This window comes from Physeter macrocephalus, chromosome 1 (assembly GCF_002837175.3).
Source record: "Physeter macrocephalus isolate SW-GA chromosome 1, ASM283717v5, whole genome shotgun sequence".
NCBI classification, from domain to species: domain Eukaryota; kingdom Metazoa; phylum Chordata; class Mammalia; order Artiodactyla; family Physeteridae; genus Physeter; species Physeter macrocephalus.
Genome location: NC_041214.2, coordinates 38,258,786 through 38,281,641, shown reverse-complemented (window position 1 = coordinate 38,281,641; position 22,856 = coordinate 38,258,786). Strand labels below are relative to the sequence as shown.

The 22,856-nt window shown below is 51.3% G+C and overlaps 1 protein-coding gene across 3 annotated transcripts in view; it reads left to right on the top strand.

Annotated features, from left to right (window-relative positions):
• Positions 1 to 22,856, top strand: part of SH3BP5 (SH3 domain binding protein 5) — a 71,704-nt gene that overhangs the window by 36,215 nt on the left and 12,633 nt on the right. For 2 of the 3 annotated variants that reach the window (XM_055090580.1, XM_024115156.3), the window contains one exon: positions 21,280 to 21,444. In XM_055090580.1, the coding sequence (XP_054946555.1) occupies positions 21,280 to 21,444 (165 nt within the window). Of the gene's footprint in view, positions 1 to 2,570; positions 2,621 to 21,279; positions 21,445 to 22,856 lie in introns of those variants that run through there. The other variant, XM_028489963.2, reaches the window with a different exon arrangement.

Sequence of the window (22,856 nt, the reverse complement as noted above, 5' to 3'; positions counted from 1 at the left end):
GGCTGTTGCCTGCTGCTGGCACTCTGACAGTATTTAGGGACTGTTGCAAACCTGACCACAGCCTGACATGTCTTACGGGAACAGGTAAGAGAAATAATTGACTCGTAGGGCTAAGGGGAGATGCTAGGCTCATCTGCAGTTATTTCCCTGCCTTTGCTGCCCTGGGGCACCTGGGAGGCTCTTGCCAAGTCATCGGTGCCCCTTTGAAACTTCTTCCCCTCCTGGGACCTGAGTGCACTTTCGTCCGGCCTCCCTCTTTCCCGGTCACTTTGCAGCCTGTGCCTGCCTGGGTGGCAGCTGTCTGCGTGAGGCTTGGGTGAGGAGGGCCGGGTCAGTGACGTCCGTCCCTGTGATCCTGGTCATATTCCCACTGGGCGGCCACAGGCCAGTTCCTGGGAACTGCATCACCCAGGTGCCCGGGCTGAGGGCAGGCCGCTGGGTGACGGGGGCACCTGTCCCGAAGCAGAGTCCCTGGTGATTTACGGCAGGAGGGAGATGTGCTATTAACCCTCCTTGGCCCGCAGGACCGCCCTGCCTTGTAGTCTTGGCTGGAGATTCCGGGGGAGAAGCAGCCGCATTGGGAGGCCTAGGATCTTGCGTCAAGATGGGGTCAGTGGGGAGACGAGGGGCAGCCTCTGACCCAGGGTGAAGGCTCCTGACGTAGAACAGATCTCGAGGCTTCCAGAAGGACCCACCCCCCCCCCCTTTGGAGCCGTTGCCCCTTCTGCTGGGCTGGCTGTGCTTCAGGCATCCTCCACTCTCCCATGACTGGAGAGGGAGTGCGGCTGATCTGAGGTTTTCTCTTCTGTGGTGCAAGGACCACCTGCATTTGACCCTTTCCTGCCTGGCAGGCAGCAGGAAGCCAGGAATGGGGCTAGTGGCCAGCAGGGTCTCAGCGGGGCAGTATGATGCTGGGGGTGCTGCCCCCGCGCCCCCCGCCGATGCCTGTTCTGTTGGGGGCTTCTCAGGGACAGTCCCCTTTTCCTTTCAATGGCCTTTTGCTGAGGCCTGGCTGATTCCCATAAGTGCTGCTGGAAGCCGACAGATGTGGTTTGTCACCGCAGGACAGCGGTTGGAGGGGAAGCAGGATGTGGAGTTCTGTACCGAATCTGAAACCATGAGGCTCTTGGATGTTTCTCTTTTTCTTTTCTTTCTTCCCTCCTCCGCCTCCCGTCCCCACTTCCATCTATTATCAATAAAATCAATGAAATTGCTGCTTCCACATGGATCGCCCTTCCCTCCCCCTCTTGCAAACCACTGGCATTCCCTAGACAGGGCAGCAGGGTGACTGATTTCTCAGTTGAAGAAAATCAGAGTATGGGATGTAGTTTTTTGTTTGTTTGTTTGTTTGTTTTTGGTGTGTGTGCGGTACGCGGGCCTCTCACTGCTGTGGCCTCTCCCGTTGCGGAGCACAGGCTCCGGACGCGCAGGCTCAGCGGCCATGGCTCACGGGCCCAGCCGCTCCGCGGCATGTGGGATCTTCCCGGACCGGGGCACGAACCCGCGTCCCCTGAATCGGCAGGCGGACTCTCAACCACTGTGCCACTAGGGAAGCCCTGGGATGTATTTTTGCTACCAGTTCTGTCAACACGGGTAGGCCTCTTATGTTGCCAGGCAACAGGGTTTGATCCCCAGCCAGCGGTGACGTTTCTCTTGAACATTTTGACTTAGCTTTCCTCGCCTGGGGACACCCCCTGCCCACCCTACTTTCCTCTTTTTCTCTCCCCCTTCCCCACCCTTCCCAGTGTGACTTCATGTCCCCCCTTCCCTTCTAGGAAGACTTCCCCCGAAGAATCTGATGGACTTATTCACGCTGAGAAGTGGATGACTCATAAGGCTTCGAGATTTATGGTCTTTGGATGTTCAAGTAGTTCTGCTTAGAAATACTCCCATAGCTTAGGTTTTTCTGCTTCCTGCCTGGTGGGATGGCTGATTCCCAGCTTGAGTCTCATCACACAGGGGGAGCTTCTTGAAATGTGTGTAAAGGAACCATGCCCATCACACCAAGGGAGAGGTGCTGAGGAGTCCAGGCCATAGACGAGTTTTCATTTCTGCCTGGTGAAAGATCCTTGTGGAGTTTAAGCCCTAAAGGTAGGGTCGGCAGATAGAATACAGGACACCCAGTTCAAGTTGGATTTCAGATCGTTTTTTTTAAGCATCACTCTGTCCCATGTAAACCTTGGGACACACTTCACTGAAACAGATTATTTGTTTATCTGAAATTCAAATGGGCCTGGGAGTCCTGTATTTTTATTTGCAAAATCTGGCAGCCCTGCTGAGGAGGGAAGTTGTGGTCTGAGTCATCAGCCAGGTGGAGAAAGTAGTTTCAGAGTTGGCCGCCCCTTCTCGGGGCTCCTGAAGTCACGCGCTCAGCCGTGGAGAGTTGTGGTCCCCACCTTGCCACCTGGCAGGTACAGGACAGGCGCTTGTGCTAAGATTCCAAATGACTAAAATGCACTCAGCTTGGTGCTTCTAGGAGGAAATGGGGTTCGTAAGGGAGGTGCCTGAGGCTGACATTTTTTTCTGTCCCTTCCTGGCCCTCCCTAGCTTGATCGCTGCATTCCGAAGGGCCTCATGGGAGGCTACACCACTGGGTCTCCTCTGAAGGACCTTCCAGAAGGTGAGCTCCCCAGCTGTCCTTCCTCTGCTGCCGGGCGTCAGCCTCCCTCCAGCTCCTTCCCCTTCCCCATCCAGGAGTGCCTTTATTAGTTAGTTTGGTCATTTATTCATTTGCTTGTTTATTCATTTTTCCATTTGGAACTTCCTTAGGCACTAGAGGAAAGGGTGCCTCTTTGCTTCAATTAAGCAGTGATCAGCTGGCTTTAGGAAGCCTCACTTTGAAAAAGTGGTTTAAATGGAAGTAAAAAACCAAAATACCATGTGTTCATCAATTTGTTACCGGCCTCAAGTGCATTCCACAGCCTTTTGGCAAAGCACTGTACTTCAGAGAAGGTGCTGGGCCTTTTTTATTTCTAAAAATCATGGTGTATCGTCTAAGTTCTCTCATTCTTTGAATTTAAGTCTCTTGATCTCAGGCTCAAGCCAACTGAGCGAAGGTTCTCTTTATACAGAGACGACTGGGAGGTGTTTTCACACTGACCCCGGGCATAGTCATGAGTAGCAAGAACGGCTTGGCTTGTAGCGTATTAGCTAGCAGGGTTGTTTCTAAGGATGAAGAGAAGCATGGATACTGAGAAGCAGCTAACTACCTCTTCCATGTCTGTGCTGTGGTTTATTCATCTTCTAGAGAGGCTCTTGGTTGGAAAGACTTAGAGGTGGGCATATGTGACCCATAGAGCAGGCATAGGACTCCTCCGAGGAGGGAACTGCTGCAAACCCCGTATCTCTCTGCTCCATCACTTCTGTCCCTTTCTGCTACATGACAAACTTCCTTTCCTTTGCATTGTGTTGGAGTCCTAGGAGAAAATGCTAGCTTACCATAAAGGAAGGGGTGTGTGTGTGTGTGTGTGTGTGTGTGTGTGTGTGTGTGTGTGTGTGTGTGTGTGTGTGTGTGATTTCATCAAGTCACAGAATCTATTCATACCTTCTTCTAACACACACTCATTAAACAACTCATTTACCATCACCCCTTCTTTGGTGGAAGCCCTCATGTCTTGCCTGGATTGTTGAAATCGCCTTTTTCTGTTGGAATTCTGCCTCTCCCAGTCCCCCTTCTCCACTTCTCCCCCATAACCTCCCAACTCAGTCTTGGCAAAGTCAGTTTTGCTGATAATCCTGCTCAAAAACTGTAGTGGATGTGCTGCTTAATTTTATGTGTCAACTTGGCTGGGCCGTGGTGCCCAGATACACGGTCAAACCTTATTCTGAATGTTTCTGTGAGGGAGTTTGCTGGATGAGATTCATATTTACCTCCGTGGGATTTGAGTAAGCAGATTACCCTCCATGGTGTGGGTGGGCCTCACCCAATCAGCTGAAGGCCTGGCTACAAGGGAAGACTGCCCTCCCCCGAGCAAGAGGCAGTTATGCAGCAGAGGTCTGCGGACTTGACCTGTAGCATCAGCTCTGCTTTGGGTCTCCAGCCTGCTGGTCCACCTTGCAGATTTTGGACCTCCAGCCTCAAAAATAATCATATGAGCTAATTTCCTTAATATAAATCTTTCTATACACAGGTCTTCCTCAATTCATGATGGGATGACATCCTGATAAACCCATCATAAGTTGAAAATATCATAGGTCAAAAATGCATGTGATACACGCAGCCTCCCGGACATCCCAGCTCAGCCCCGCCCACCTCACACGTGCTCAGAACACTCACATTAGCCTGCAGGTGGGCAGAACCCTCTAACGCAAGGCCTAGTTTATAATAAAGGGTTGACTCTTTCATGGAGTTTATGGAATACTGCCCTGAAAGGGAAAAACAGAATGGAGTGCAGGTCCGGATGGTTGTCAGTGTATCGGTTGCTCACCCCTGTGACTGGGGGCTGCAGCTGCCCTGCACAGGATCAGAGAGAGGGTCGTACTACACGCCGGTCCCCCAGGGAACGGTCCACCTTTGAAGCGTGGTTTCTACTGCATGCATATAGCTTTTGCACTGTCATAAAGTCGATAACTTAAGAGTTGAACCACCGTGAGTCAGGGACCGGCTGTGTATACACAGCCCACTGGTTCTGTTTCTCTGGAGAACGCTGCCTGACACAGCGCTTCTTCTGTCTCTGGTGACATGCCCAGGTCTGAGCAGAGCACACAAGGCTTTTAACTCCTGCTCCACGTCTGTCCTTCTCCGTGCTGAGCCCCGCGTGCGCTCGCCTCCACCGCTACTCACGATTGCTGGCCGCATCGTGTTGTTTCAGTCACAACCTCTGGGTACGTCATGGGGTGTTTTGCATCTGCGCACACCCTGTCCTCTTCGCCTGTGATGTTTTCCTCCCCAGACTGACTAGGTCTGTGAGGTTCAAAACAGTGGCCAGGGGCTTCCCTGGTGGCGCAGTAATTGAGAGTCCGCCTGCCGATGCAGGGGACACGGGTTCGTGCTCCGGTCCGGGAAGATCCCTCATGCAACGGAGCGGCTGGGCCCGTGAGCCATGGCCACTGAGCCTGCGCGTCCGGAGCCTGTGCTCCGCAACGGGAGAGGCCACGACAGTGAGAGGCCCGCGTACCGCAAAAAAAACCAAAACAAACAAACAAAAAAACAGTGGCCAGTAGCCACGCATAGCTCCTTAAATATAAATAATAAAATGAAATACAACCAAAAGTTCAGTCCTTTGGTCTCACCAGCCACACTTCAGATGCTCACTACGCACAGGTGGCCGATGGTAGCTGTTTGGGGACAGTGCAGACAGAGGACATTTTCATTGTTGCAGAAAGTTCTATGGGAAGCTTTTGCCCTTTGCCTGATGACCTGATAAAATGAAGGCACAGGTCAGTGCACCTTCTTGAGGCTCTTGCTGCAGGCCCCCTCCTGCTGTAAGCTTTCCTGCAGCTTTGCTTTGAGAACTGGATGAAAGTTGTGATTTCGTCCTCTGGGAACACATGGATATGCACGGGGGTGTATACAACATAATCACAATTTCAGGGTAATTGTCAGCTCCCCTTAAGGGTGAATAACAAACCCACAGGACAGGTTTGTCCCGTGACTTAATAACCACGAGCTAACACTGCGTCATGCTTGCTGGTGTAACAGCTGACCCTTCTGCCCCGCTCGCACACGCCTGTTCTGAGCACTTTACGTGTGTTAACTCACTTGTTCCTCAGATCAACCCCACAAGGTGGCTTCTGTTGTCCACATTTTGCAGATGAAGGAACCAAGGCACCGAGAATGAAAGTGTTCAGGGTCACTCAGCTAACGACCCAGGCAGCCCGAGTCCCGCGTCTGGGTTCCTAACCTTTCCAATGAGGGCTGAAAACCCTGACCGCCCGCCCTGCATCTGAGCTCCTTGATGACAGAAATCGCATCTTACCTTTCTGACCTTTGCAGATCTTCATGACGCGTGGTGCATGGTCCAAGTGAAATGATCGCTGGATGGAAGGAGGGTGCTGGGACTGCCTGAGTTATACAGCGGCTTAAGGCAAAGTTGTCACGGCCCTGAGACCTGGGATTCTTCCCCTGCGTGTCTTTTCCTTTTTCTTTCTTCTTCCAATGGCTGCGGTTTGTTCCTGACCCCCTAGGGCCGGGAGAGGCCCCGAGTCCCTCAGACCTGCCTTGCTTGGCAATACCAGATGGAAAGCCAGAGGGTGCCCACCTGGCCTCCCCAAGCCGGGGACCCCGCTGCACCCTGACCCTATCACAAGGCCATTCCTGTCTCTCTCAGAGCGCCCTAGGTGGCTTGAAGTGGCGTGGGCACCGAGGCCTGGGTGTGCTTGCTTCTGTGTCCTGTTGCAGTGACTGGCCCTGGCTGGGGGCTGCTGGCTTTTCCATATACTGAGCTAGGCTAGGCGGGAGGTGTGCTGTGCTTACTGTTACTTATATTAGGCCCTTGTTTTCATCTGTGTCCTCCTGACCTTGAGTTCTTTTGGGGTTCATCTTGCCGGTGGTAGTTAAAATTAAGCCAAGTCATGCTAACCCAGAGGCAGAAGATGAGTTGGAGGGGAGGGGGGTTGACCTTTCAGTGAATCAGTTGCTCTTCTGGCTGTGCTTCAGTGTCCCAGGCAAGCCGTGGTGCCAGATGATCCAGGGCAGGCTGAAACCCGGAGAAGGTGGGAAGGGGGCAGCCAAGATCCCTGGCTGATGAAGGGCTTGGAATAGCTCCTGTTTCCAAGTCATCGCCCTGGTGGCGGGGACTCACAGACGTACAAAACATCACTGCCTCCGGGGAGTCAGCAGTCTTGTCAAGAAGGCCAAGTGAAGGATAAAAGAATTCGAGATACGTTGTCAGTATGTTCATATGTTGGACAGTTTTCCAAGTGTTAATAACATGGCAAACTGTTGAAATAGTATAGAAGTTTGGTCCTGTGAATTCAGAGGGTAAAATTTCACCTGGCAACAAATTTCCCGAAGACCCACTGGGACCTGGGTTGTATATCAGTCAGCTTGGAGGAGGTGAGGTCGAGTAGAAGGGGAATTATTTAGATCTCAAGAGAATGACATTCACACCACACGATTTAGTGTATACAGTGAAGTCCTTATTCAGGTGAGTTTTCACATCACGTAAACGGGCACTTCCGAGGATATGTGCGCCCAGAGAGATCAGTGTCTCCAGTGATCTGCAGCCACAGAAGGAGAAAATTACAAGGTGCATTTGGATGACTGACCACCAGGAAGTTGTTTGTGGCTTATCATTTGTACCCTAGCTTGGTACCTAAATTAAACAGACTACACTATTAAAATAAGACATTTCTTACACATCCGCCATGTACTGGCCACTTGGCTAGGTTTTGGGAATTAAAAGTTCAGGAATGGTCTCCCCGTCACTAGGGCTTCCCGGGTCACTGGGTGATGCCCTGTAGAGAGATCATGGAAACTCCCTGTGAGCTTTTCTGCTGTGACACCAACTCTGAGGGCCCTCAGCCCGGAGGACTGACCAGGTGTCTCTGGTCACCAGCATGTGTTGGGGGCCCAGGGGTTGAGTGGTCCTACTATCCCCCCTCCTCCCTGTCTCCCTTCATGGCTCCTTTGTGGGTGTCTTCCAGCCCTCCAGGCCAAGAGTAGAAAGCTTTGCAAATCCTCTTCCCAACCAGCCATCTTTAGTTGCCAAGTAAGTTGTGTGAATAGAAGTCACTTTGGAATGGGCATGTTCCCTGCCCCCGTTAACAGCAACCTCTTGGGAGTGAAGCCAAGCAGCTGTGTGACGGAGGCACTGGCTGCGGGGAGGCCAGTCCTGGCCAATGTCAGGAAGCTTTCCAATTGAGAAGCCCCTTTTGTGGATCCCAGACTGGCGGGGAAGGGGCCCTTGACAGATACTCCTGTTATATCTTCTGAGTATTTCTTGAGCCCATTTATTTTAATACTGTAGAGGCTGGAAATGTCTTTGGAGCCCATTTGGTCCTTGGTACAGAGCTGGGGGTGGGGAGGTTGGCCGGGACTTGTCCAGCTTTAGATGCTCTACAGAGAGAATGTCTTGGCCAGAGGGCTGGGCAAAGTGAATGTGCAGATGGCGTTGTAGAGACAGTTTGTCAAACTGAGGGTGGCCCAGTGGGTTCTGTGGTTTCTCATCAGGGTCTAGAGACATTAGTCTTGTCAGCCTCCCCGCTGGACAAGTGGAGTGATACGGGGCCTGTGCTGGTGCTTTTCCTCTTTAGGGCACTGCAGTTATGGGACCTGGGTCCGAGTCTGGTCTCCTTTCTTCCCTCCCTCCCTCTCACCCTCCCTCCCTTTCTCCCTCCCTCCCTTTCTTGTATAGTTGATTTACAATGACATGTTAGTTTCAGGTGTACAGCATAGTGGTTCAGTGATACATATATCTGTGTATATAGATACTCTTTTTGAGATTCTTTTCCCTTATAGGTTATTACAAGGTATTGAATATAGTTCCCTGTGCTATATACAGTAGGTCCTTGTTGTTTATTTTATACGTAGTCTATATCTGTTAATCCCAAACTCCCAATTTGTCCCTCCCTCCCCCCTTTCCCCTTTGGTAACCATAAATTTGTTTCCTGTGTCTATGTGTCTGTTTCTGTTTTGTAAATACGTTCATTTGTATCATTTTTTAGATTCCACATGTAAGTGATATCATATGGTATTTGTCTTTCTGTGTCTGATTTACTTCACTTAGTATGATAATCTCTAGGTCCATCCATGTGGCTGCAAATGGCATTTCATTCTTTTTTATGGCTGCATAGTATTCCATTGTATATATGTACCACATCTTCTTTATCCATTCATCTGTTGATGGACATTTAGGTTACTTCGGTCTCCTTTCTTTCTAGCCGTGTGACCTTGGATCAGTTCCTTAACCTCCATTTCTTTGGGTTTCAAATGGGTACAGCAATACTTACCAACAGGGCTATAGGCTAGGTTCCATAGGTGAATACTGGTACAGCAGGAGTTTAATAAACACCCTTGACCTGGTTCCTTTTATCCTTTCGGCAGTAGAAGTGAGGTGCAGGTCAGGGCAGGGCTTACCCCGGTTTCTGCAGTTTGGTTTCTGCCCTCCTTGGAAGTGCTTTGTGCTGATAATGTGCTTTGTTATTGTCAAGTGGGTGCCCTCCACCCTCCCCCTGTCTCTGCGAGGGACAGAGAAAGAGCTGAGGGTTTTAAATCACAGCAGAAGAGATCAAGACTAGAGATGAGAAATTCTGGGCAGCCGCAGTGGTTTGGCCACTAACAGGGTGGTGGGGGGCCGTGCTGGACGCCACCACATTTTTGGTAAGTTGCCCACGTGGGCAAGGTGGGTTTCGAAGGGTCGGGAGCCTTTCCAGTCTTGTAAACCTGTCTCACGCTTGGCTAAAATTTAGGTTCTTTACCTCCCCTCATTGGCAATCCTACAGGCGTTTTATTTTATTTTTTAAATTTTTATTTATTTCATTTATTTAGCTTAAATTTTGCCTTCAGTGAGGAGCACCTTTGACAAAATACCTTTGGTTTCCCTAATCTTTCAGTGAGTCGCATTTTCTTGAGTTTTGTGATTACGTGGCAGGTAAATAGCAAAAGTGGTAACTGATGAACCAAAGCCTTCAAAGAACATTTCTTTACCACGTTTTGTTATGGAATGTTTCAAGTGTGCACAGAAGTAGAGGGACTATCAGTGAACCCCAGGCACCCAGCATCAGCAGCGACATCTTGCAATCCTGTGTTCCCCACTGTCCCCAGTTTTAATGGTAAAGCTGTTCACAGATACCATATCGCTTTACCCATAAATACTTAAGTGTTTATCTCTAACAGATCAGAACCTTTCAAAGATCACATTTTCACACCTAACAAAATGAATAGCAGTTCTTTTTGTCTCATCTCATGCCCAGTCCTTTTTCAGATTTCCCTGGCTGTTTGAACAATGTCTTTTTCTTATGATCGGTTTAAAGCATTTGACTAGAAACAGCGGTTATATTTTGATTTGATAAATAGTGTGGGCCTCTCCTTTTCCCTCACGTGATGCCCTTACTCAACCCAGTGACATAATTTTGAGTGTGAGGAAGGAACTATGTGATAGATAAATAGCAAAGTAACAGCTGATTCAGAAGTGCATCAAGAAGCAATTCTGTAAGCTTTTTATTACGGAAAATTTCCAAATGTATACAATAACGATGACAGCAAAAGCAAAATAGCTCAGTGGTAAACTCACCTGCTGATGGACTGTTTGCACATGTCTAAGCCAGACGCTGCATTCCAGACCGTGGCCTCAAAAATCCTGCTGTAATTACATGTCTTCTGTACTGGGAATCAGGCTCCCTGGGAGATAAGAGAGGCCTTGCCCTTTCACCTCCAGTCTGAGACATCCAGTGACTTGTTCAAGGTTGAAGACCCAAGACAATGGTCATTGTTGGTGCTGGGAGTGTACCCTGCCGCTCGCAGTTCTTTGGACGCAGGACGGTGCCTCACAGTGGCCCAGCTGTGCCAGGCGATCAATGCCAGTTCTGTGCAGGGCAGGGGAAGGTTTCTTTCGTCAGCACTATGGTGTGTTTAGAACCGGGGGCCCTGGGGTTGGAGAGCTGCAAGGGGCATGTTTGTCCACGTGGTTCTGGTGGGCCTGCCTTCTGGAGAGCAGGCCCTGGAGATGTTGGCAGCTCGGCTCACAATCCCCAGGTAGAGGGAGGGCTGTGCCCACAGAGGCAGAACGGGGTGAGGGCCAGCCAGCCACCTGGCTCCCCGCCGGAGAGAAAGGAGAGGAGTAGGAGGTGAGAGCAGGGACAGGGCTTTGCCAAGGCGGCTGCTGTCTCTGGGTGCGAGACTGGCTGTGGCGGAGCGGAGGGAGACGCCGTTCCTCACCCTGGCGTCCCGATTCTTCATCCACCCACCTCTCGGCTCCCATGCTCCCTCTTTCCCATGGGAAACCAGCAGCCACTCATGAGCTGTGAAGGGCTGTCGTGAGGCATAATTACAGAGCCCGGGGCTCTGCCCAAGCAGAGCAGCCCCCTCCCCTCCCTCAAAACCTCGGGCCATGGTCGGGCACCCTGTCGTGCCCGGGGTCTGCGCTGTTTTCCAGTGAAGCTTCCCTGACGGGTGCGTGTGTCTTTCTGACCCCGAGACTTGGAGATGCTGTGCTTCTTGTGTCCTGGGAATGACCTGGGGGGGGGTGGCGGGGGGCGGTTTGGGGACAAGGCAGAGATAGAAATAAATGGGAGGATTTGCGGGGAGGAAGGTACAGCCCTGCTGAGTCTGGGGAACCCTCCACAGCAGAGAGGCTCCCCAAGTGAGCACGTATTTGAGGAAGTTAGAGGTGGTATGTGACTTGTTCCTTTGAGCAGGCCAGTTTACTTGTTAGGCTCTTGATTTCGCCTCTGTAAAACAAAACGGTTGGTCTCCGTTGTTTCTACCTCCTCGAGCTCAAAGACTTCGTGATTCAAGCCCCGTGGGCCAGGGGTCTGGGCGTGGTGGTAGCTTCCGGCGTGCTGCTGGGTCACGAGGGCCTTGGCCTTGGGCACCGTCCCCTGCCTCAGGCCTGCCCTGGACCGACTCTTGCCAGCTTGGAGCCCAGCCACGTGGGCATGGGAGCCCAGGGGGTGGATGTGGAGGCACTTTTCTGGCTGGGGAGGGGGGCGCAGAGAGAGGCTCGGCATCTGTTGGGTCCCAGCAGCGGCAGCAAGCATTTGATTTGGGGACCCGCGTGGGATGTGCCGTTCCCGGAGACCCCGCCACGCGTGGCTGGCAGGCTGGGTGAGCCACAGTGATCGTGCAGGGGGAGCCGAGTGTGAAGGTCAGAGACAGCAGCGGCTGGCCAGCCCTGACCTGCTGACTTGGGCTAAGAGCCCCATGCCCTCCCTCCTGCCAGCAGCTTTTGGCTGGACCGGGGACCGTCTGTAGGGAGGCAGATGGTGCCCACCTGAGGCCGAGGGACAAGTGGCAGGTGAGTGAAGCGGGAAGCCCCCAGGTGTGGTGTGGACGTGCGTGCTGGGCCCAGAGGTCAGGCGCAGGCTGATGCCTGACGCAGGAGACAAGCAAGGTGGGCTCCATCCCAGATGAACCTCCCATCCGAAACCCCTGAGTCAGACCCAGCCCTGGTCACTCTGGGGCCCTGGATGACCAGTGGAAGTGAGAATTGTCCTGCCAGAAACTGGGTCATAGCACCCTACTGAGTGGCTGGGCCTTCCCCGCACCCAGGGTCTCACCACAGTGTACCTCCAGGGTTCCTTTGTGACAGGTTTTTAACTGTATGATTATTTATGAAACAGAGCAGGAACAAAAATTCTGCTTTAAAAAAAATTTTATTTTATTGAAGTATAGTTGATTTACAGCATTGTGTTAATTTCTACTCTACAGCAAAGTGATTCAGTTATACATACGTATACACTCTTTTTCATGCTCTTTTCCATTATGGTATATCACAGGATATTGAATATAGTTCCCTGTGCTCTACAGTAGGACCTTGTTCTTTATCCATTCTACATGTAATAGTTTGCATCTGCTAACCCCAAACTCCCAATCCATCCCTCCCCCACCTTCCTCCCCCTAGGCAACCACAAGTCTGTTCTCTGTCAGTGAGTCTGTTTCTGCTGTGTAAATAAGCTCATTTGTGTCATATTTTAGATTCCACATATAAGTGATATCCCATGGTATTTGTCTTTCTCTTTCTGACTTACTTGGCTTGGTATGATAATCTCCAGGTCCATTCACGTTGCTGCAAATGGCATTATTTCATTCTTTTTAATGGCTGAGTAATATTCCATTGAATATATGTACCACATCTTCTTTATCCATTCCTCTGTCAATAGACATTTAGGTTGTTCTATGTCTTGGCTATTTCAAACAGTGCTGCAATAAACATAGGGGTGCATGTGTCTTTTTGAATTATGGTTTTCTCTGGGTATATGCCCAGTGGTGGGATTGCTGGGTCATATGGTAGCTCTATTTTTAGTTTTTTGAGGAACCTCCATACTGTTCTCCATAATGGCTGCACCAGTTTATATTCCCACCGACAGTGTAGGAGGGTTCTCTTTTCTCCATACCCTCCCCAGCATTTGTTATTTGTAGACTTTTTAATGAATGCCATTCTGATTGGTGTGAGGTGGTGCCTCACTGTAGTTTTGATTTGCATTTCTCTAATAATTAGCAATGATGAGCATGAAGATGCTGGAGTTTTTTTGTTTTTTTTTGTGGTACGCGGGCCTCAGACTGTTGTGGCCTCTCCCGTTGCGGAGCACAGGCTCCGGACGTGCAGGCTTAGCGGCCGTGGCTCACGGGCCCAGCTGCTCCGCGGCATGTGGGAACTTCCCGGACCGGGGCACGAACCCATGTCCCCTGCATCGGCAGGCGGACTCTCAACCACTGCGCCACCAGGGAAGCCCCAAAGATGCTGTTCTGATGAACACAAACCAGAGATTGTGGATGGTAGCTGAGACCTTCCACCAGCCTTCATTCGTTGTTGGCCAGTGCCTAGGCCAGCCTGTCCAGTAGAACTTCCTGTGATGCTGGAAATGTTCTGTGTCTGCACTGTCCAGCGTGGGACCACCAGTCGCATGTGACTCCTGAGCCCTTGAAATATGACTGGTGCAACCAAGTAACTGGAAACCTAATTTATTTCATTGTAATTAAATGTAAACAGCCACCTGTGGCCAGTGGCTCCTGTATAAGACACTGCAGATCTAGAGAATAGTAAGTAGGTAATTGCAAATGAGAATCGTTTTTTTCTTTACTTTTTATTATAGGAAATTTCACATATATACAAAGTAGAGTAGTGTAGTGGAGCCCCATATACCCTTCACGCAGCTTCTATAATCACTAACCCATTGGCCAGTCTTGTTTCATCTTTACTTCCCCACACCCTGACCACCCCAGCTCTCACTTCTGTGTTATTTTGAAGCAGATTATAGCTTTTTAATTTTTGTTTTTAAACAGCTCATCTTTAACCCCAGGACAGAGCAAAACTATCTGACCTTGATGTTTTCTCATCCCTCGGGACTCTTGACATTCTGATTTATTGATGAGCCTTCCACTAAACCAGCTGCAGGCCCTGTATGATGTCTCTTAAGACTGCTCTCGGCTTCCTTGTATTTCTCTAATGAGAAATACGCACCATGGATCTTTCATGTAATTTGTAATATATATTGTTTAATATGTTTTATATTATACAGTTTAATATTAACTGATAATGGCTCAAACTGTACATGGTAACATTTGGGACTGATTAAAAATTGATGTCCCATATGTTCAACACATTTTTAGATTTGCAAAAAATTGGTCCAGGAAAATTGAGTTTGACAGAAATAATGGAATACTCCATGGCATAGGCTGTATAATGAGTAAAGTTTGCGGATGAAACTGCTCAGTGCCTCAAATTGATTTGAAATTGAAAAGAACTGATCCTAATGAAAATAATATTGACTAAATAAAAATGAAATAATTAGGAACACTGGATATGGAAAATAATCAAGGAACTAAATGGACTTCTTGGCATTCTCTCCAGAAAATGCTTCTGATTAAAATGTTTGTGTCTGGAACATCCTCAGGGTCAAAGTGGCCGACGCCCATCTCTGGCCATTCTTCCATTAACCTCAGACAGGCTTGAAAGGGCGTGGAAGGAGGCAGTTTTCAGAATTGAAAGTCTCAGACTCTGGCAACTTCCCATCCCTGGGATTGCTCAGAACCCTGGTGGACAACGAGAGCCTGAGTGAAACTGAGAACACATGCCCTGTCTCCTGCCCACTTTGATGTTCAACCTGATATCCCTCCCTCGCTGGGGATCTTTGGTCTTCCTGAGATGGCTTGGAGAGGCATCTGTGGCTTTCCTCTGTGAGCTTCTAGCTGGGGGATGGATTCTCCCAGCAGCACATGCAACAGTCACCATAAAGGGGCAAGGACAAAATTATATCTTTTTTTTAAAAAAGGCAAGGACAGGGGGCTTCCCCCCAGCGGATGTCCAGTGCAGCAGGCACCTTGACCTCGTCCTGCTCTCCTGTGGGGTGGGGTCATCTCAGCCAGAGTACTCGGACCATAGAAGGCAGGCCTCCCTGTGGTGCTCTGAGGCCCATGGCCACCGAAGGGCCTTACAGCCCTCACACTCTGGACGGCCTCTGCTCCCCCCAGGCTGGTGACTTTATGATCCTCTTTAGGAGGCAGTGGGGCGCCCCATGTTCATTTCACGCCCAAGTGTCCCGGGGTTTCCGGAAGCCTCTTGTTGATCCGTGATTGTTCCCATCAAGCACTGGGAGGTGCGTGAAGATGGAGCCCATTGGTTCCTAAGTAAACCCAGAGAATCCCTTTGGGTTTCAAGTGCTAAAGGCGTTCCTGGGGAATAGGGAAAGCCATCCAGAGGCCTGTGACCTGAATGGGAGTGTGTTTTTGTTTTGTTTTGTTTTGTTTGTTTGTTTGTTTGTTTTGAGATACGCGGGCCTCTCACTGTCGTGGCCTCTCCCGTTGCGGAGCACAGGCTCCGGACGCGCAGGCCCAGCGGCCATGGCTCACGGGCCCAGCTGCTCCGTGGCATGTGGGATCTTCCCGGACCGGGGCACGAACGCGTGTCCCCTGCATCGGCAGGCGGACTCTCAACCACTGCGCCACCAGGGAAGTCCGGGAGTGTGGTTTTGATAGATGAGAAATTGTGACTGCTCCATGCTGCCCTGGGAGTGGGGTCCAAGTTGCTGCCGAGAGCAGGTGAGGGAACAGGGTTGGGGTGCAGGAGAGGTCATGCTCAGAGACTTTTCAGCATCAGCCTCTATAGACCCCACCATCTGCTCCCCGGCTCCTGACTGGGAATGAGCTCAGTTCTTACACCGGGGATCCCACATCCCTTACCCCCTCACTCGCACTCTGTGGAAGGGAAACGTGGTCTCCTTGGTGGCTGACATCTTTTCTCCCTGCAAACCCCCTATCCGTCCCCATCTATTTAGCAGTGGCCAGTGTGGCCCTGTGATTAGAGAGGAGAAGTAAGAGGGACCTCGCTTGGGCTTCCTTAGTGGCACAGTGGTTAAGAATCTGCCTGCCAATGCAGGGGACATGGGTTTGAGCCTTGGTCCGGGAAGATCCCACATGCCGCGGAGCAACGAAGCCTATGCGCCACAACTACTGAGCCTGCGCTGTAGAATCCACGAGCCACAACTACTGAGCCCGCGAAGCCCGTGTGCCTAGAGCCCGTGCTCTGCAACAAGAGAAGCCACTGCAATGAGAAGCCCGTGCAGTGCAACGAAGAGCAGCCCCCACTTCCCGCAACTAGAGAAAGCCTGCATGCAGCAACTAAGACCCAACACAGTCAAAAATATAAATAAATAAATAAATAAACTAACTAACTAATTAATTAATTAATTAAAAAAAAAAAGAGGGACCTTGCTTGACCAGCACCTCTTGGTCAGGAGTGTGTAGCCCAGTGGGTGGTATTTGGTAGAAGTTTAGCAGGAAGGCACTGGGTCAGGGTTTGAATCTGGACCCACCCTTGCTATCTGTGTAACCTTGGGCAACTTCTTTAACCTTTCTGAGCTTGGTCTCCTTTATAAAGTAGGGATGACACTTGGACGACCTCACAGGGTAATTTTGAGATCTAAATGAGACGTGTCCCAGAACACCTTATTATATATTATACTCAGAATAAATGCTCCAACAGTAGCTGCTATGATTTGCTTTGTAATCATCTAAATCCACATTTAGGGTTTGTTAGGAGTCAGGTACTGGGTTAGTCTTGTCTTGCAGGCTTTCTGCGTGATCTGGAGCCACCCCTAGCTAGAGCATGGCTTTGGGCAGCCGAGTGACACGACCCCTACTCTTTTTCGGTTTCTGCAGCTCACTGGCTGGTGTGAATCCCAGGTAGGGGCGCAATCCTGCACAGTTTGAGCCGCCATCTGGTCTTTGGTCCCTCAACAGCTCCTCTGGCTGTGTATTATTTATGGGTAGACTGTCCACTTGCCCCACGATCATGTCATTGGCAACGTTACCCAGGTTGCAGGCACCTTGCTGTAGAGCAGAAATAGCCCCACCAAGGGTTGGGGGCTCTGCTTTCCTGGCTCTGGCCAGCTACCAAGTAGCTGTGTGATATTTAACAGGTGGCCTTGCTTCTCTGGGCCCTCCTTTGAAAAATGAGGGGTTGAACTGGATGGCCTGCAAACCTCCTGCCGCCTTCTACCTCTGCTGCAACCAGCGCAAACATCCGGGTGTTCTTGTTCCTTCCTGAGGCCGATTGTGGGCTGGCGTGGAGTGGAGTGAAGGCCATGGCCGTGGCCTCGACAGTGGCTGGCCTCTCCACCCTCTCCCCCTTTGTTGATGACACTGTGGGAACCCACTTATCAAATCCATTCACGAGCAGCCTTTTAACACTCTCCCCATAGCGCTGTTTCTGTGAAAGCCGTTAGTGTTCACGAGTCATGAAGATATTTCACCTTTTTCCTGTGTTGCATTGTACAGCTCCAGCCTGGTTTTGCTAACATTTCCTCCTCAGCGCTGTGTCGGGCAGGACTCAGCTCTCTGGTTTGCTAACTGGGTTTCCCTGCCGTGCGTGAGCCCCGCTGGGCCGTGTGCGCACTTGGGGAGCCCAGGAGTGTAGGGCCCTTATTCAGATAATGTATTAATACCAAGGCCTGGGTCCTTTGTTGGAGTTTGAGGGTAAAACCTAGTTGGCTGTGCTAAAGATTTCTAGGTATCCTCTTTCATATGATGGTGAGAGCCAGATAGAGCCTGCTCTTTTCTTGGACTCTAAGTTGGCTTCTGATTTTCAAGGTCACGTGTTCCTGTTAGGAGGCTGGGAAGTAGTCTCTGAGTTAAGCCTCCTCGGTTAGACATGGGTGTGAGCTCTTGGATGCCTCCTGTGCTCCATGGTGCCTGGTGCCTGACACCCTCTGCTTCGAGAACTCTTCCGTAAGAAACCTTGGAGTAATCACTCTCTTTCCAACATTCCCATGTGCTTTACACAGGTCACTTGTCACTGTCTGTCTTGAGTTGGAGTTTGTAATGAACGTGTCTGTTTACCCGACTGAGTTGGAACCCCTTATGTTGGTGTGAACCCCTCCCCGCCAGAACTCAGCACCCAGGAGATGCCTCATCAATGTCCAGTGGCTCGTGTCCTGCTGGGGGGTGTGTGTGTGTGATGGCATGCTCCCCTCCCCACCTTGTGTGCGCCCGCCTGGTCCTTCCTTGTGTGTGTGGGTTTAGAAAATGTTTTATGAGATGCCTTACAAAGAGGCCATGTGCTTTGGGGTTCTTCAGGAAGCCCCCAAAGTTGTTTCCTTGGGCTTAACAGTTATAAAATAGGCTGCGAGCAGCCAGAAAGAAGTTGAGGGAGATCTGACCAGTCTATGCGGGCTGCTATAGTCACGTCTATCAGGTTTACAGAATAGCCCAGCTGTGTGGAGGGGAAGATGTGTTATCATTTAGGTTTAGATTTGGCTGAACATAACAGAAAACCCCCAAATAACACTGGCTTGAATATGAGACTTTATTTTCTCTGTCATGTAAAAAGTCAGTTCAGGGCAGGGACCTAATTTACTGTTCCTTCATCCTTAAGAGAGTTGCCTCATGATCCAAAAAGGCTGTTGAAGCACCAGCTGTCATATTAATATCACAGATGGGAAGACAAAGGAGCTCTCCTGAAAGTCTCACTCAGTATCTATATCTTGTTAGCTGAAAGTTAGTAACAGGAGTACTAGCTAAAAGTTAGCAGCAAGGTTAGTAATAGGGGTACAAGCCTCACTCAATATCTATTTACATCTCATTAGCTAAAAGTTAGTGACAGCTGGAAAGTAGGTTTTAGCTGGGACATTGCCTCACCTGGAGACATGGGGGCTCTATTTCCAAGAAAGATGCAGCGAATAGACAGTGAGTACAGAACATGTGCCCAGCACTTACTTGAATGAATGAATGAGTGAGGGGATAAGTGATGGAGAGATGCCATCTGGGTTAAATGTATACCAAACCCTCATATTAGCAGGATCCACAATATGACAAGGAAAGCACATTTCTGATACCACAAGAGGGAAAGAACCTTGAGGAAACTTCAGAAACGCCCCAGGGACTCAAAAGAGAGCATGTTCTACAGGGCCACTTCAGATGGGCATCCTCTTTTCCCTCTTTGTAGGGATCTGGTTCCTTTATTTGGAACACAGCAGATGCATAGCAGCGGGTCAGGAGGGGCTGGGCCTGGGTCACGGCAGCCACATTTCAGAAGGTCCTCATGAGGGCTTCTGTTTTTGGCTTGTTTGAAGAAAGAAAAGCTTCATTACCCAAGCAGGGAGACGTAGCTGAATTGAAATACTAAAATTTCCTTAAATACAGATCCCTTCTTAGAAAATGTTAGGATCCTGTGGGGTTAATTATGGTCTGATGGTCCTGGTTTGAAGCCTGTAGGTGGTCTGTGGTTCAGCATGGGGCGGCTTCTCAGTGCCACGTGCCCTCCAGCACGTCTGGGCAGGTGGAGGGCTCCCGAGGGCTGTCCTCACACCGGAGAAGCACGGTGGGCCTGGAGCTCGGGCTCTGGGGCAGTGAGTGTGCTGCTGACAGCAGGTGGTGCTGTCTTCTCAGTGGTTTGTCCTAGAGGGCGGCCCCTGGTCCCCACTGTGTCCCTGAGGCACACCTGTGTGGTCCCAGGGCCACACAGTGGGTCTGCAGCAGGCAGGTCCCCTGGTTGAAGCTTTAGCCTGGCATTCATTCACAGCCTCTGTTCTTGACTCCCTTTTGAAACCTTGATGGGAGCCTTTGTCAAGCCTCCTACAGACACTGTTTTCATAACTCTGCTTCCTCCAGGCCCCCCACCAACCCGCATTTTCAGATCATCTCCGTCTCCAGCCCTCAGTTTGGGATCATCCTCATTTAAGAAGCTGTCCTGGATTCCCTCCATGGGAAGAAATTTCTCCTTCATGTCCACTCACTCTGTTACTTCTGAATGTCCACTCCCTCCCCAGTTCGGCTCCCCGACCAGGCTGTTGTCACCTGGGGGGTCGGGTCGGGTGTGACCCGCAGTTACACGATCACAAAGATGGAGGGGGCACCGGAGGGGTCACACAGCTGTCCCTCACCCTGGGGGCTGATGGGCTCCAAGTCTGATTTTGTTCCTCTCAACTGTCTTTGAGAAGTTTCCTTGGCTTCTTCTCAGTCACGTGAGACTCACTCTGGGAATGGGTGTGGGCCCGGATGTTCCCCCCACCTCCTGGGTTCCAGGGACTGCCTCGGGGGTGTCCCCCAGCTTATGTAACTGACGGAGGGATCCGGTTAGCCAGGAGGGAGTGGGAGGCTGCAGCGGGCCAGCATCTGGCAGCGGCTTGCCCGAACCCTGGCGGGGAGTTCACGGTGGGCCTGCTGAGAGCATGACAAGGATTTGCTGCAAGTTTCTGGTGCAACCTCATGGCCCACTCCTGGGGGACGCGTTTCTACTGCATGAGAACAACAGACTGCGAGTCAACTATGTGACTTACAATTTTCTAGTCCCAGTAAAAAAATTTAAAAATAGCAGGTGGAGTTAGTTTTAAATAATATATTTTAACCCCCGAGGTACAAAATATTGTCATTTCATCATGTAATCAACATGGTCGTTATAAAGGAGATCGCTCTTCTCTTTTTGTTCTAAGACTTTAAAATGGGGGGGGGGGTTTCACACTCAGTTTGGATCAGTGACGTTTCATGTTCCCGATAGGCCAGGCTCACGGGGCTCTGCTGCCGCTTCTGTTGATTCTCTACTTGAAGTTCCCTGAAAGCAGGGACAGACAGCATCGTGACGATCAGGGCCTTCCCCCCACCCATCGCAGGTGTCGGCGCGTGTGATTTGAGTGGTGGCCTGTCCCGCAGGGTCACCGCCCGGGGAGGCTGGGGCTCAGAGTGGCTGGAGTCTGGTCACAGCTGCGTGAGCTCAGGGACGGTCCTGGCCTGTCGCAGCCACGGTTCCCACTCAGAATGATGCTGTTGGACAGTAATCTCCGGGGCTTTTCTGATTTTCACGTGCTGTGAGCTGAACCATGTGTCTGGGCAGGGGTGCTGCTGGGGACACTGATACACTTGGCCTCATTAGCAAATGAGATCATCTCTGTGAAGGGCCACGGTCGACACCGTACCCACCACGGATGGGCCAGTTCGCTGCCTCTAACTCTGACCCAGAGCCTGCGTGTTTATCTGGTATGTTGGGTCCTGGGCTGTGAAGACCCTCCACTCCCCCATCCAGCGTCTACACAGATCTGCGGGTGCCCGGCCTGTTCCCAGGCTGCCCAGGCAGAGAAGGACAGGACTCGTCCAGGCCCTCGGGACGCCCCCCTTCTGGAGGGTGTGATGAACCAGCGGGAGCCCCTGCTGTGTCCGAGGCCTCATGAGGTTTCTTTCTCGCGCAGGCGCAGCTGGAAGCTCAGAGAGCCACGCAGGACTTCCAGAGGGCCACCGAGGTGCTCCGTGCCGCCAAGGAGACCATCTCCCTGGCCGAGCAGCGGCTGCTGGAGGATGACAAGCGGCAGTTTGACTCGGCCTGGCAGGAGATGCTGAACCACGCCACCCAGAGGGTATGAGTCTCAGCGGAGCGCGTCCGTGGGACCAGGGCCGGGCTGGGCTTGCTCCGGGCTGCGCGCCTCTGCCTTGCGCCTGCCTGTGGGCAGGGGCGGGGGGGGGGGCGGGGCATGCGTCTGCGTGTGGGCGTGGGGTGCGGAGAGGGGCTGGGCTTGCATCCGCCTTGGGTTCCTGCGGCCTCGGGGTGCAGGTGCCCATCAGACCCAGACTCCCCGCTGGTTTCCCGAGCAGAGGAAACAGACCCCCAGGCATGTTGTGCGTCACAGGTGGTTATCTCCATGGGGTCTCTCTCGGCCTGGGACTGAGCCGTACTCTGCGATGACAGTCACCCGGTGACAGGCATACCTGCCCCTTTCCTGTCGTTTGAGGTTTGTCTGGTTCAGATCACCCCTAATGCTCCTGACTGTGGATGGGGCTTCCCCGAGGGACCTGATCGTTCTCCAGAGTCCCCTCCCTCTGAGTCCCAGGGGACTGGCTGGGTTTGGACCCAGGGTGGAGGACCTTGATTACTTGCTGAGCCTGGTCTCAGGGGTGGGTGCCAGTTGGTGAGAAGTGGGGGCCATGGCAGATGAGGCCAGAGTACAGGGGGTGCACAGGCTGGCCTTCGGGCTGGGCTGGGGTCTGGGGAACCAGTGTATGCACAGGAAGTGGGCTTTGACTCCCAGGTTTGGTGCCATCATTGTTTGGCCCTTTACCATCTCCCACGATCTGCCCTCTGGCCACATTGCTGAGAATCAGAAGTGGTGGGTATAGCTGGACTTGTCACCTCTTTTCTCCCCTCCTCCAGCTGGTTTGCTGTGGGGAGGTGGGTGAGGCCTTGGATGAAGGGTGATGTAGGGGGTGGGAGCTAGTCTGGATTCCCTGAGAGGCCGCCTGCGGGGCTGGAATAGAACCTTTTCAATGTCACCTGCCACGGTGGCTCAAGTCCTGGGGTACCTGATAATTAAAGATGGCCTTGTGCTTCCTGAAATGGAATGCCTGACACACAAACGGCTTGGACTTGGTGTCAAATGCGGGTCGACTCTGTAGCACCTCCCCTGAACCCCGGGCTCCCGGCGGGGCTTGTGTGGCCTGGGGCCTCCTGCCACCTAGTGTACACGATGCTGGGAGAGCCAAACACAGCTTTCCTGGGTCCACTGGGGAAACGCCAAAGGGGAGGTTGGAAATCTTGGAAATTGACAAGCCACAGCCTGACAGAGTGAAACGGACAGGGGAAAAAAAAAAAAAAATTAGAGTAGCTCCTTGCAAGAAATTAGCTGAAGGCCTGCCTTTCTTTCCTGCCCTTCTTCCACCCCAAACAAGATCCAAATCAGGCTAGTCAGAATCATTCAGAAATCACTTAATCTGTTCTTTAAAAAGGAACAAAATGGGTAAATGGGTTTCTGCTTTTTTTTTTTTTTTTTTTTTT